The sequence below is a fragment of the Nelumbo lutea genome, chromosome 5 (assembly GCF_056320005.1).
Source record: "Nelumbo lutea isolate HS-2025 chromosome 5, American lotus-T2T, whole genome shotgun sequence".
NCBI lineage: Eukaryota > Viridiplantae > Streptophyta > Magnoliopsida > Proteales > Nelumbonaceae > Nelumbo > Nelumbo lutea.
This window is the reverse complement of record NC_142688.1, coordinates 27827728-27843328: the sequence shown is the minus strand read 5'-3', so window position 1 is coordinate 27843328 and position 15601 is coordinate 27827728. Positions and strand designations below refer to the sequence as shown.

The window sequence follows — 15601 nt, the reverse complement described above, 5'->3', positions numbered from 1 at the left end:
GTATTTGGGTCTGTTTGGTTTACAATCAAGATTGGAATTGGAATTGAAATCCACTAGAATCAGAAATAAAATTGCCTATTCCCAACACTTGTTTGGTTCAGATGGGAATTAGAGTTGGATTCCAATTGTTGAACTTGGTTCATCTAGAAGCCAGAATTAGAATCAGTTCTAGTTTTGCCCTTGATAAAACTTCAATTGTAGCAATAATAGTAGCAACACCAACAACATTAGAAGAAGAAGGAGAAGAAGAAAAAGAAGAAGAAGAAGAAGAAGAAAAAAAGAAGAAGAGAGGAAGATGACCGATGGCTGGGGCTTGGTATATCAATGGAAACGGTAGGAGGAAGAAGGGGAGAAAGAAAAAAGAAGTGGTGGAGGAAGAAGAGTGAGAAAAAGAAGAGGGGGTGGAGAGAGAGAGAGAGCCGATGGCTGGTGACCAACAAAGAATATAGTGTCCCAGTCCCGAACCAAACCCTATTAGGGTTTGTAATTTTAGATTCAAAACTGGAACTGACGGATTCTCGGATCCATCAAGTCAGGATTGGGTCTGAAAGATGCTTCTCTCCTTTGTTGTGCCGACAAAGAAGGAAATTCATCAACGCTATTTGGGGAATTAAGGGCAAGGCAAATCCTTCTCTCTGTATATATCGGTTTGGGACAGGGTGGATCCGATCTCAACCCGATCATAATCGGAACAAAAAATTAAGAACCGGAACAAACCAGCTTGTACAATCCGGAAACCAGACTGGTACATTTGGTTCGATCCGTTCATGTGTATCAGGTCAGGCCCGGCCCATTCATAGCTCTACTTTTCCGGAGATGAGTTCACCAACCGTTCTATTTGGGAGCGCTAGCAGGAATGGATGGAGTAAAGGTTGAGTCAGATAGGGTTTGGGTTATTTTTTGATGAGTAATAACTACGTTTTCAACCATACGAGGAAATCCAATTTCTACCATCCAAACGGCTAGAATCAGAACGAGTCTTTCTAATTCCGATTCCATACGCTTATTCAGGATAACCAAACGGACACTTAATTTTCCTACTTGCTTAAAGTTAATTTCAATATGCAAGGCGGGAATGAGCTACATTTTATAAGGATCAAACCAACGTTGGACCGGTGGACTCGACTTAATTAAAGATTAGTTCAATAATGGTTGAAAAAACAATCTCCAATAGATAGTCGTAAATCGTTTGGGTCAAATAAATTTACTCATGTTATAAATTAAATAATAAAATATAAAATAGATAAAAACAAAACATATGAAAACTTTGCACAAAAAATTAGACATGTATCAAATAGTACATATTTATCGTATCAAATCAAAATAAATGCAATAAGTGAGAATTATTAATATTAATGATAAACATGGCTAAAGATAAAAAAGAGTATTATTCACTAAACCATGACTCATTATTCGGGTCAAATAGACCATCAATTCAACTTGACGGGTCATCGGGTCATGGAACAAGTGCACACGCATTTTGTATTAAGTAATTTTCCCCTGGGTAGATAATTAGTAATTTATCCACTAAACTTTTTTTTTTCAAGTGCACACGCATTTTGTATTAAGTAATTTCCCCCTGGGTAGATAATTAGTAATTTATCCACTAAACTTTTTTTTTTTTTTTTTTGAGTCTTATTAGGATTTGGAGGTTTAGGGGGTGTTTTATTTTCTAGAATTTGAGAGGGGGAAAATTAATCAATGGAGTTTTGATTTCTATTGGCCAAAAATTTCATGTTCCTTTTTCAGATTTATGTAAGGAACAGGAAAAATTTATTTCAACACTTGAAAGGGATAAAAATACTCTTTATAATAATATATTTTTATGGATAAAATGATCGTCGTATTATTTACATGGAAAATAAAAAAAATGGATAAATATACTTAAATTACCTGGATAAATGCATTTATGGGATAAGTAACTTATCCAAATGCCCATGGGGCCTTAGAATTCCAGATATGTGTACGTTTGTAAATAACTAAATATACCCAACAAATTCGTGCATGTATGGAGATCTTAGACTCCAAATCCTAATAGGACTCTTAACTCGCAAGTCTAAACCACTTATAAATTGCGTTTGATCTCTCTTCATTTTCACCACTCACCACATGTATCTCTGGAGTTCGATTTTCTGGCACCGTGGAAACACTCAATTGAAGGGAGGGATGGAATCGAGGTATTTGGGCCTAGTTTTGGCTCTGCTACTCAACACTGCCGTCTTGTCCCATGGAGGCATCACTAGTTCCTACGTTAGAAAGCCCGAAGCTTCCGTCGAAATGCCTCTCGATGCTTTTCCTTCCCCGCCCGGCTATAATGCGCCTGAACAGGTAAGAAGACCGGCGTCACCTCTCTCTCTCTCTCTCTCATACAAACAAGTTCTATTAGGTCTGCAATTTCTGAGAAGATCTCTACTACTACTACTACTGGTCGGGTGCTATTGGAAATTATTAACAAAGTTTTGTTTCTCTTTGTTTAATATTTGTAAATTACCAGGTTCACATAACTCAGGGAGATCACATTGGAAGAAGCGTGATTGTTTCATGGGTGACTCCAGAAAAGCCAGGGCCCAAGTTTCTAACGTATTGGGAAGCTCACCACTCAAACCACAAACATAAGGCCCATGCCATGGTTACATTTTACAGATATTACAATTATACATCTGGCTTCATTCATCATGCCACCATTAAGAACCTACAGGTTTCCCTCTCTCTCTCCTTTTCTCTCTCTCTACATATTGACTGTACAAAGTATCTTATGGCGTTTGCTTTTGCAATTGTACAGTATGACACTCATTACTTTTATGAGATCGGATCTGAAAAATCTGCCCGTCAGTTTTCTTTCACAACTCCTCCCAAAGTGGGACTCGATGTTCCCTACACGTTTGGCGTTATAGGTTGGTATCATTAAAGTTAATCTTTTTTGAGTAAAATACAAAAATCTTCTATAGGTTGGTATCATTAAAGTTAATCTTTTTTGACAATCATAACATTCTCTGCTATAGTTTTATTTCAATAAAAACCTCCTTTAAACTTAAAAAAAAAATCAACAAAAACCTCTCTTCCCTCACTTCAATAAAAATCTCTCAGAAATTTGATTTATGGCCCCTTCCTAGTCTAGTCTCCCGCTATAAATCGCATCTTGTCTATGAATTTGGCATCAATTCACAGTTGGTTAGGATTCCATCCACCTTTAGAGTGGAGCTCTAGATTTTTAGGGGTGAACTGAACTATAAAATTCCATTTTTGGGCAAAACACAAAAATCTCCCTGAAATTTCTAACAATCATAAAAACCTTCCCTATAGTTTCAATTCAATAAAAACCTACTTAAACTTTAAAAAAATCAACAAAATCCTCCCTTCCGTCACTGTCCCATACAGAAAACCGTTAGTGCTACGAAACTGCCCCTGACTAATTGTCATAATGTAAACGACACCTATTTGACAACCCACTGTGAGATGAGAGAAACTTCAAAGTTCAAACTACAAAATTTAAGAAATCTCAACTTAGTTTGAAGTTTGCAGTAAAGTGATTGTGGGGGCTTTCTGTTAAATATAAAACACATAATACAACAATGCGATCTACGATTTTGTAACCTGGGTAGAACAAGGTCGGCTGTTGGTTGTTTTCATACTAGGCTGGTAGTTAGGGAACGGAGATATGGAAAAAGACTAGAAAATTGGGATTTTTTTCCTAGAATTTTTTTTCCTTCCTCACTATTATAGGAGAGAGCGATGAAGCGAGACTCTTTGTTGTGTCTGTGAGAGAGGGAATCATATCGTTGTCATTCCTCTCAATTCAATCCATCCATAAACAGATAATGCATAAAATCCCAAACCTAGAGGAGAACCCAGACTATCAAGTCTTCCTGGTGTGAATGGAGAGAAATAAAAGACTGGAAGTGCAAATGCATGGGGCACGTGTATCTTAAGGAGGTTTTGTCGAATTAAAATGGGTTATTTTAGCAAATTTTTATGTAAAATCATATTTATAAAAGATTGGTGGATCAATGTAACGTTTTTTGTCTGGAAAAGTGACGGAAGGGAGACTTTTGTTGAATTTCTCAAAAATTTAAGGTAAGTATTTATTAAAACGAAACTATAAGAAAGATTTTATGATTGTCAGAATCTTCAGGGGAAGTTTTTGTATTTTGCCTTTTTTTTTGAGAAGCAACAAGGGTGCAGGCTGGGCCGGGTTTATGGTCAGCCCAGGCCCGACCCTAATAATCAGGCCTAAGGCTCTCGACTTCTTCCTAAGGCCAACCCAGACCGTCCCATCTGAAGTCTGAACCCAGAGCCAAAACTGAAAATTGATGTAGATGTGTGTATTTGCAAATATATACGCATACACATGAAGATATGTATTTATGCATATACAATCGGGCCGAATCCGGGCTACTTTAGGGATGGATGGGCTTAGCTGCCCAGGAGCAGCCCTAAAAATAAAGAAACCCAAAGTTTTGGATCCAAGAAAATAATACAACTCAGTCCATGTAAAATTATGGGCCGGAAGAATTCAGAGTTGGGCCCACCCAAATTGCACCCGTAGCCCGTAGGCCTTAGGTTAGGTAAGCGTCCAAGCGAGCAGAGAAAGACTGTTGTTGGGCTGTTATGCAGGTGACTTGGGCCAAACCCACGATTCCAATCAGACGCTAGAGCAGTACCTCTCCAATCCAAAAGCGCAAGCTGTACTCTTCGTCGGTGATCTTTCTTATGCGGATGATTACCCACTCCATGACAACAGGAGATGGGATTCGTGGGCCCGGTTTATAGAGAAAAGCACCGCATATCAACCATGGATTTGGACAGCTGGCAATCATGAAATCGACTTTGCTCCCGAGATTGTAAGACTTGCAATTTCAGATATTAGTAAATAGTAATTACTGGTTAGGATTGTACTTGATGTTGATGGCTTTATGGTTTTATTTTTTATGCCATACTATATATAGGGCGAATCCGTTCCTTTCAAGCCATACATGCATCGGTACCATGTGCCCAACAAAGCATCGGAGAGTACATCTCCACTGGTATTCAATCAAGCGGGCGTCAGCTCATATCATTGTCCTCTCATCTTACTCTGCATATGGAACTTACACCCCACAATATAATTGGCTGCAACAAGAGTTTACCAAGGTGAATAGATCTGAGACACCATGGTTGATTGTTCTTCTTCACTCTTCATGGTACAACAGTGATTCCTACCATTACATGGAAGGAGAGAGCATGAGGGTGATGTTTGAATCGTGGTTCGTTCATAATAAAGTTGATATTGTATTTGCTGGCCATGTTCATGGTTATGAACGAACTGTAAGTCTTCTTCATACCAATACCAATTCATCAGCTTCTTTTATCTATTGATCTCAATTCTTGTGTTCCATTTCCATAGTTGTAAGTAATGTTTATTCTGTGTTGCAGGCACGAATATCAAATATAGCATACAACATAACAAATAGGGAATGCACTCCAGTTAGAGACCCTTCTGCCCCCGTCTATGTTACCATCGGAGATGGAGGAAACATCGAAGGCATCGCTTCTCGGTAAGATTCCATCTTTCTGTTTCAAACCCATAACTAAGGTTTATGCAAGGATTTGGCCGGCCGGGTTTCATCTGCTAAGACTAATTTGTTACGTTTGCAGATTTACAGAGCCACAGCCCAGTTACTCGGTATTTCGAGAAGCCAGCTTTAGACATGCGACCTTGGAGATAAAGAATCGGACCCACGCCTACTACTCCTGGCACCGCAATCAAGATGGTGAAGCAGTTTCTGGGGATTCTCAATGGCTATACAACAGGTTTTGGTATCCGCATGAGGAGAGCAGCTCCGCCATGACTATGGCCTAAAGGACAGAGGAGCTGAATGATATTATTATCGTCCTTGTCGGTACTAGCTAACTAGCTAAGAGAACAAGTTTCCCTTTAATGGTAGCTTTTAGTCGTCTTAGCCATTATTTTAAGTAGGAAAAGTTACCCTGTTATTCGCACCATAGCCATATGTATTAGTTTCATTCACAGTTGGCAGTTAATTTCAAATTTTCAAACTTGGCCTAAGTAACTGAGGAAGGGTCTAAAGTTTTAGGGGATCCAACCATGTATATGAACTGGTTAGGTCCCCTTAAAGATCATCATCATCTACGCCTTGCACCAAGCTGGCCATTTGAATCCTGTTCTGCCATATCCATTGTTAAATTATAAGCACGCAGACGTGAACTCAAAACAGCAGATCATGTGATGTTTTGGATTTTAACAAGGAACTAGTTTGTCCATGTCTAATGGTGGGTTGCAAGGAAGAATAGTCCGCTCTCTGCTTTCCGGACCCATTTAGAATTTTTTGGTAAGATCCATTGAGAATTGAAGTTACACATCCTGGTAATCACTCAGCTTATTCCGAGGCAAGAAACCAAAGGATTGTACTATTAGAGCAAAGCCATAAATAAACATTATATGCTGTAAAGAAGACGAAAACAGTGAAATACAAAGAGGGGGATGACATTCAAACATTGGTGTTAAGTGTTTATTAGAGGTTTCAACAAAAGAAAAAAAGATAGCATTGTTATGATGCGGCTTTCGTTTCATCCTCAGGGTTCCAGAATCTGTTGAAAAACCACATAGAATCAGCTTCAACAGCATAACCATCTTGATTACGATGCCAACTATAGTAAGCATGGGTCCGGTTCTTAATGTCAAAGATGGCATGACCAAAACTAGCTTCACGGTATGCTGAATACTTTGGCTGTGGTTCTGTCATGCTGCAGAATAAAAGCATACAGAAGCAGAGAGAGAGAGAGAGAGAGAGATGAAGCCCTGTCAATTACAATTAGGAGGCAAACTAAAATACCACAAGTAAAAGTAGATGTAGGAAAACTAATCTTACTTGGTTGCCAGTCCTTCTAAATTCCCTCCATCTCCTATGGTTATGTATACAGGTGCAGATTGATCTTTCGCAGGAATGCACTTGCCATTTACAATGTTGTATGCAATGTTTGACACACGTTCCTGTAGGATGGATGTTTTTTCTGTGTTAAGCTATGGTAAGAGTGATCAAAAATATTCTCTTCCATTCCTTACAAGAAAAACTTGTAGCAAGAGATATTCAATGCACAAACCAAGCAACAGAGGTCCCAAGTTTCTGATGTAATTTTTAACAGGAATGAAGAAATTGCAACAACGTAACCCACAACATTTAAAAGGGTCTGGCTTCAAGTTACACAACTAAAGTTTACAGCTTGTAAACCAAGCTTCATATATTCGTTAGATTCCGACCACTGAGCAAAAGTAGATATTGCAAGCCAATTACTCTGTTCCCATGGAAGAAGCGTTGCTTAACTACAAATTTATCTCGTTGAAATGGGTACACTAATTAAAAGGGTCGTTACCCAACAATTATGCTGGCTATCCAGGTTCTTCAGGGGGGAACACTAAGGTTGTGTTTCGTTTGAAGGGATAAGTAGGGAAAGGAAGGGAAACCTTTACAAACCATATATAGGTTTCCCTACATTTCCCTTCCTTTCCCCACATTTTCCTTCAAACCAAACATAGCCTAAATGTGGATGTTGTGTTTAACATTTTCTCAAAACCCACATTCCCAGACATTTCCATGCTTGTTTGGGAGTGCTTATGTTATAATTAGAAGAAGCACTTATTTGCATTTGGCACCCAACTTTTTCAAGTGCTTATTTTAAAAAATAAGCACTTATTTCATATTGGGCATTTGGTAGTCTTTTTTTCTCCAATAAGCACTTAAATAAGCATTTTTAACTATTTTGTCTTTCATTTTCTTTCAAATTTTACAAAAGCACTTCTAAAAAACACATTTATGAAAGCACCTTTATAAAAGTATTTAACATAAGTACTTTTATAAAAGCACTTATATGAAAGTACTTTTATGAAAGCACTCTAATAAAAGCACTTTTACAAAAATACTTTTATAAAAGCACTTTTACGAAATGACTTTTATAAAATTCAACTAGGGATAGTTTTACAAGTGTCATTTTAAAATTCAACTAGGGATAATTTTGGAAGAAAAAAAAAATGAATAAGTCCTTATTGTATAAGCACTTAAAAAAACTGGAAGTTTGGGCTTAAAAAATAAGCCCATATTTTTAAAATAAGCACTTATTTCGGGCATATTTACCAAACACCAATAAGTGCTTAATGGCGTGGCCCCAACCCAAATAAGCACTTATTTCAAATAAACACTTATTTTTAAGCACTCCCAAACATGGCCGAAGGATCGTTTGGTTTGTAATCGGAATCGGAATCGGAATGATCTCTGATAGCTTGTTTGGTTCAAATGCGAATCGGAATCGGAATTGGAATAAGCTGAAATGGAATCTCATTCCCAAGGGAAGGGGATGGAATAGGATCCGACCACGCCCAACCAAACAGTTGGAATTGGAATGGGCCATTCCGATTCCAATTCTAGATCCCTATTCCCATAACCAAACAGACCCTAATTCACATTGATTAAACGGGCTGTGTTTCTTTCAGCATAAAATGGAGAGAAAATCTTTCAGGTTGAAATATTTGAGCTCTATTTTTAACCCATTTTAAAATGAAAATTTTGTTTTATAGGGATGGAAATAATAGCTGAGACATTTCAAGTCTGAAAAGTTTTACATCCATTTTATGAAGAAGCAAATGCAGTTTACTAAAGAGAAGCTCATTAACAAGAAACCATAATGGGCATAAAACTAAAAGTGCACAGAGACTAGCGATCTTGAATATTAAGATTTTAATCACCAAAATTGCAGAGAGAGAGAGAGAGAGAGAACACTTACAGATCGTTCATAAGCATGGACATGACCAGCAAATACAACGTCAACTTTGTATTTTACAAACCATGGCTCATACATAACTCTCATGGTTTCTCCTTCCATATAGTGATAATTATAGCTGTTATACCATGGTGAATGCATAAGAACAATTAGCCATGGTGTCTCACTTCTATTTACTTTGGGAAGCTCCTGTTCAAGCCATTTGTATTGAGGAGTGTATTTGCCTGAAAGTAGAAAACAAGCTCTTGTCAGGATTATCTCCATAACATATACAACCAACCTAAGTCAATTAGCCCTTTTCTGTGACTTCTAATTCAGAAAATTACTTAGAAAGACACTGGCAAAGCTACACGCAATAGCATGTAGTCAGTTGCATATCTGACTTTAGCACATTATTTATAGTAATTAAATTTATCCTTACCATATGCAGAATATGAAGCCAGGACAATTATGTATGCTGAAGCACGCTTAATTGAGTACCAAAATGGAGCAGTACTTTGTGATGCTCTATAAGCCACATGATAACGGTGTGTATAAGGTTTAAAAGGTACTGTTTCACCCTGCAACAAAGTCACAGTCACATGTTTAATTTAAATTTACTGTTCAAGTCGCATAAAAGTAAGTTATACTACAGCAGGAATTGGTCTAAACTGCAAATTAGCCCTTACATAAATAACAGAAATATTGGTACAAGGATCATAGTATTTGTGCTCATTAATAACTATAGATTCCTATTTTTTCAGTTTCCAAGGGGAAGAAAATTGTGCATAAATGTAATTATATTGTTCTGTTCTGATAGAGAACCTATAACTTACTCTGCGAAGTGAATAGGACATTGAAGTAAATTTATTTGTTGGTAGTCAAATAATGCTTATTCTATTAGTTAGAACATAGCAAGACACAAGGTTAAATGATAGATTCCTACAAAAGAAAGGTCCACCTCACAGAATGAAATGGTTCACAAAAACTCAATATAAGCATGTTGAAGCAGAGCAATATGATGGTTGGCTGCTTTTCAGCTTGTTAGAACTCCCAATGGTTTTGCAAACACTTTCTTCTGTTTCAACCGATCAATGACAGAATATGGAGTTACTGATAAAATTTATAGATCTAATTGCTCTAAATTGCATACCTAGGCCAACCTAATTTAATCACACTCCGGTTCAGAGAAATGTGTATTTTCTTTTGACTGATCCAACATGGTTAAGGTCAAGGAACACAAACTGGGATTTTAAACAACCTTATTTACATGATAGAACTCAAAGATTATTGTGATGGATAAATTTGCTCTTCTGATTGATTACATGCTCCTCTATGCCATGGCTCTAAATAGTTGTGGCTTTCTTGCTTGGGATGTATTATTTATTCAGTACACACATGTTGCTATAATTTAGATGCATCTAGAGCACTTACAATTTCCGGAGCAAAATCAAGCTCATGATTCCCTGCAGTCCATATCCAAGGTTGATTAGCAGCACTTCTCTCAACAAACCTGCCCCATGTATCCCATCTGACATTATCATGAAATGGATAGTTATCCGCATAAGAAAGGTCACCAACAAACAACACTGTCTGCCCTCTCCTTGGGTTTGACTCATAATGAGTAAGGGTCCTATTTGAATCAAAACTCTGACCAAGATCCCCTGCATTAGATATACAATGTATGTTGAGATCAAGATGAAAACAGATTAAATGCGTCGGCAGAGAGAGTGAGGAGACAGTTGAGTGGGAGTGTTCTATTACAAGGTGCCATGTAAGTATTGGCAAATTAACCGGAAAAATGTTCATAGGGCCCAGTTTGAAAGAAGTACAAATACAAATATGTAGAGTGCAAAACCTTGCATTTTGTACTCCTTGCAAGCTGAGCCTAAACAACCAATCCCAAATTGGTTGTAATTCAACGACTGAAACTAAATCAACATGAGAGATAGAGAGAGATCCAAAGTTCTACCTATAAGACCAAAAGTGTAAGGAACATCCGGGCCAACTTTAGGAGGAGTTCTGAACCAGAACTGCCGTACAGTTTTCCCAATCCCAATCTCGTAGTAGTATTTGGTGTCAAACTGCAAAAGTGGTAACAAAACAAATTATTTAAGTCATTACAACATATTCAGCAACTCAGTTCTTCTCAATTCGTCACTGAGTTAGGCAAATTAATTATCTCCTTAATTTATAAGCATTTAATCTGCACTTCTGGATTCTTTAAGCTGACCACAAACAGAGGAATAATTAATAGAGCTTCCTATGGATGATGAACCACCAACCTTCAAGTTCTTGATGGTGCAATGATGGATATAGCCTGAAGTATAATTGTAAAATTTGTAGGTCACAACTTCGCCTTTTGCAAGGTATTTGTGTTTGCTATGTTCACTCCAGTAAAGCACTGCGCTTGAGCCGGGTTCATCCTGAGTGACCCAAGAAATGATAACTCCTTTCCCCTCATGATCTCCTTGAGTTATATGAACCTTTCAAATACAGAGACCCGCGAATCAGGATTCCAGACCGAAATCAACGATTTGGATTCAAACAAGTTATTCCACATAAAAAAAAGGAAAAAAGCAACTAGCAACTTGAACTGGGGAATCAATTTGGAAAAAGTGCTAATATAATATAATAATAAAAGCATAAAGTTCGTCGGAAACAGACCAAAAGGGTTATTTCATTTCTCAAGAATAAAAAAGAAGAGGCGGAAGAAGAAAACACCTGTTGGGGCGCATTGTATCCAGGAGGAACGCGAAAGACATCACTGTCGAGTGGCATGTCGACAGTTTTTTCAGCCTTCCTAACGAAGGTACTCGTAATTCCTCCATTGCACAGTAGAGCAGCGTGCAGGATCAAACCCACAACAAGCACAACTCCAGCAGCAGCGGAGGCCACTCTTAGGCGCAGAAGACCCATCTCAGCCTCCACGCCTCTCAGAAGTAAAAACAATTCTCAGAGAAAAGAATGAAGGCTCCAGTTAATTACATTCAGATTTATAATCGCCTAACCATATTTCTTGGGGAATATCCACATTCGATACGGACATTTACAAGCGAATATCTATGAGTTGCTTGCGTTTGAAACCAGCGTTGAAACAATAAAGATCAGAGTTTTTTTGTAAATGAATAAAGATCAGAGTTGACTTTGGACCTTTTGGACTAAGTCTTGGCATATTGGGAGAGGATTACGATTCACGAGATCAAGTCGCTGAACAGCGATTTCTTACTCTGTCACTATCTCATGACGCAAGGAATGAAAGGAAGCCGGTGCCGGTGGGGATAGAAATGCCATTTAGTGCTAATTGCTGGACACTAATTTGTAAGACACGAGAAAGAGTTTTGTCACAGACCCAGATTTCCTGCTCATTTTTCCTATCCGCAGTGAATTGTCTGTCAAGATACGTATTTCTTATTCACTCTGCGGATGGAGAGTGGGTAGTAAAGGTGAATAACGGCTTATTTGTTTTTAGGAGGAATGTTTTAATTTTAAAGGAAAAAAAAATTGTTTGTTTACTCTTATCTCTTATTTAAAATGTAATCATACAATTTTTTGTTTTTCAATGATATCTCAAAAAGACAAACAAAAACTCTAATATATGGAGTCAAAATAGATATTTGATAAATTTCAGAATTCAGAATTCAGAATTCAGAACAACATTCTTTGCATTCAAAGTTCAGAGGAAAGAAAATGTCACCAATACCAATATAAATCTTAATGTAATTATTGTGCTTTCAATGTTAGACTTCGGAGCAAATGAATAGGTCCTAAGAAAAATAGGGAAAATTCGCAATAGGTATTCTATACTTTAGGTTGAGTGCCAATTGGCACTTAGCTACCTATCGGGAATTTTCCCTAAGGATTACTGTTTGTTTTGGGCAGTTGTTAGTTTCATGAGTCTTAGTCTGGGGACCCAAGATAAGGGTCTGGCTTAAATAGTTTGCCGGTTGTCTAATTTCAAGGATTAGGATTCCTATTGAATTGATCCCAATTAAGGCTGCATTAAGTTAACATCAACACCCCACAATGTCCCATAACACATCCCAATAGTGTATTGAGAACATCTCTGGATGACAAGTATGAGAGATTTTCTCAATGCATACTGAAATGCACATATAGGGTGCTGTTGGCTGCATTTGGCATTCCTTATTTTAAGGATTTGTGGCATTTCTTATTTTAAGGATTTATGTCAATTTTACCATTGAACACTAGGGTCCATTTACAATTAAAATCAGAATCAAAATGGTTTATTTCAATAGTCTGTTTAGTTGATACAAAAATAAAAATGAGAATTAGAATCAACAGGAATGAATAAGGAATGATCATTCCCTGGAAATGCTATTCCAGCAGGAATAAAAATAGGATTTGGATTCCATGCAACTAAACAGCTAATTCCAAACCCTATTCCCATGAACCAAACGGGCCTTGAGTTTTCAATTGCAAAAAGAAATAAATCCTCAAAATATGAAATGCAAAATGCATCCTAATAAATAATCAAACAGGTTTAGCCATCTCGTTTTATTCCAAATTTGAAAATCTCCTTCTTTATTAAATTGTTTATTAACTTTTCTACTGTTGATTTTTGGTCCATCTGAGGTAGGACACATCCACTGGTGGATCCCGATACATAAAAGTCATAACTCAGAATATTGAATGGGTGAAATAGCTGTACGCCTGTACCCTCTGAGGTGGAGTGCAGTCAACCTATCCTAACGTGGGTGTGAACAATTTGTGGTAGGAGATTTAAGCGCATTTTACTTCCCTTGTGTCTTATATACATCTTACCACCTTGGTTAAGGCCATGGTTTTTGAATCGCCACTGTATGGGCCTAGGAGCCCTTTAGGCAATCAGTTTCATTTTATTCCAAATTTGGTCCTTGACCAAAAATCATTAAATCAATTAATGACTCGTTGATTTGGACAGTTGAACCTTTAATTTGTTAATCCATTCAATAATTTTGACCATTTTTTATTTTTAATTATTTTTTAAGTTTTTTATTAGAATGAAACATCCATTCAAATTAGACAATCAAACCATCAACCTAAGAATTGGTGGCTAAAAGAATTCTATTTCTCGGGATCATTTTTTTAAAACCGTGGTTGAGGCTTTTACGGCACATCCTGACCCAATTCTGCTAACTGGGTCTATATACACCTGTTCTTCTAGTTGCTGATAAACCCGAGTATATATTGTTCTCTCTTGTGATCTTGTCTTGACTCTGCAAGGGTGGGTATGAAAAGTGAGAACCCTACGTGTAACTCTGGCTTTTTCTTACTTAAAATTCAAGGATCGGAGCCTTTCGTTTACTTCTCAGCAGGATGGTTAGGGATTCCGATCAAAGGGTATGTATGCCCACAATCCACAACCCAGACCGGTTGATTTGGCTCTCCAAACGTTTACTTGTAAAAATGTGTTGATTCGATCAATGACCCAACTGGTTGAGTTGCTACATTTGACCCAGTCAACAGGTCATGGGTCAAACATTATTATTAATTTTTTTAGTACATTATTTAATACACTTATTTTGGTTTTATACGATGAATTTGTCCCAATTTTTATATTTTTTTCATTTTTTTATATTTTTTATTATTTAATTTGATGTCATCAATTAACCCACTGAACTTGCCACCTGTTCCTATTTACAGCCCTACGATGAATTTTCCATGGTGTTATTGTCTAAATTGGATCGGATCTGCAACCAACAATACACTACCGCCCCACATCATCATCATGAACATCTCCTTGCATAATGGTTTGTTAGGAGGCTTTTTGTGAGCATATCCAAATTGCAATGGCCATTCCTTGCAATCATCCAATTAAAAGTCGTCACCTTCAACTGATATATGAAGTTCTGCTCCATTGTTAATTGAGTTGTTTTTTTTTTTTTTTTTCTTTTTTCTCCGAAAGATCCTCTATTTGTGTTATCAGCATTTTGCTTTTTGTTATCAAGTTTGAATTCTAAGAGGATACGGTCAATGCATCAAATATGTTGAGCTAAGATGGAACCAAGCAATACATGTGAGTATGTATATATTGTTGCCAAATATGGAGCCGAGGGAAACAACTATTTTTCTAGTGTTTGAGGCAGATGGGTCCAATCTGTTGAGACAAAGAAGAAGTTAGAGGCCCTGGGAGTTATCTCAAGGGCGAAGACTCTAATGATTAAGTTAGCGAAGGGCTGTGAGGTGTCAGACCAAGTAAGGAAACTTGGAGTTTAAGTTTGTGTGTATTTACCTTAATGTGGGAGTCTCTTTTATAGCTGAAGTTGCCTTTGAAGAGGAGTAATTGGGAGTAGTTGGTAGCGGTTGATAGTAGTTGATGATGGATGACTAAGATACATCTGGCCAACACCACATGTTAAGATCTGTAGGCCGGCTAGATATTCCTACATCACTTGTCCCCCACTCTCGAGGCCATAGTGGCCGAGATCGGTTGGCGAGTTGTGTGGAGGCCTTGGCTTCGACCGAAGAAGAGTATGGTGGAATTGCATGGAGGTGATGACTTTGGCTAGGGAGCTCTTTTTAGTAGCTATGTGGTGACTGCTCCTCCGTTCGTCTTTCGCGTCAATAAAGGATCATTGAGCCAGAGTCGATAGGCGAACTGGTCCTGCCTCTTGACGTCGTTTTGTATCCCAGGGTTGGTGCCATGTGGAGCCTGTCGGTTCGGGCTATTTAGTCGGCCAATCCACCACTACTGGATCAATTGAATCTAGGTTGTACATTTTCCTTTAAATAGGGAAGCTAGTTGAGCGAGACTTCACCATTTTCTCAAAACCTTTAGTCTTGGAGCTATTGAGGACACCTCAACTTTCCATAACCAATTCCTTAAACTTCCTTCCACGAACAACTT

The 15601-nt window shown here is 37.7% G+C and overlaps 2 protein-coding genes across 2 annotated transcripts; one reads left to right on the top strand and one right to left on the bottom strand.

The window, feature by feature from the left end:
• The first annotated feature begins 1970 nt into the window (after window positions 1-1970).
• LOC148851256 (purple acid phosphatase 2-like) lies at window positions 1971-6036 on the top strand. Its single transcript, XM_088947739.1, is given in 8 exon segments — window positions 1971-2328; window positions 2495-2698; window positions 2783-2894; window positions 4615-4841; window positions 4947-5018; window positions 5020-5304; window positions 5413-5534; window positions 5635-6036. Coding segments are annotated over 8 exon segments (1446 nt in total). The 5' UTR covers window positions 1971-2109; the 3' UTR covers window positions 5840-6036.
• Window positions 6037-6380: 344 nt separating this feature from the next.
• On the bottom strand, window positions 6381-12186 carry PAP10 (purple acid phosphatase 10). Its single transcript, XM_088947740.1, has 8 exons — window positions 11476-12186; window positions 11037-11237; window positions 10724-10835; window positions 10186-10415; window positions 9194-9332; window positions 8776-8996; window positions 6870-6991; window positions 6381-6744 (listed from the first exon to the last, which is right to left on the bottom strand). Exons 1-8 carry the CDS (start codon window positions 11668-11670, stop codon window positions 6549-6551), a joined length of 1416 nt encoding a protein of 471 aa, XP_088803866.1. The 5' UTR covers window positions 11671-12186; the 3' UTR covers window positions 6381-6548.
• Between the last annotated feature and the right edge of the window lie 3415 nt (window positions 12187-15601).

Excerpts from the sequence above, each read along its gene's own strand:
- PAP10 (XM_088947740.1), bottom strand. The coding sequence starts at position 11,670 with ATGGGTCTTCTGCGCCTAAGAGTGGCCTCCGCTGCTGCTGGAGTTGTG. Across the intron at positions 10,836-11,036 it reads GCACCATCAAGAACTTGAAG|TTTGACACCAAATACTACTA; the intron begins GTTGGTGGTTCA and ends CCACTTTTGCAG. Across the intron at positions 6,745-6,869 it reads TTAGAAGGACTGGCAACCAA|CATGACAGAACCACAGCCAA; the intron begins GTAAGATTAGTT and ends TTTATTCTGCAG.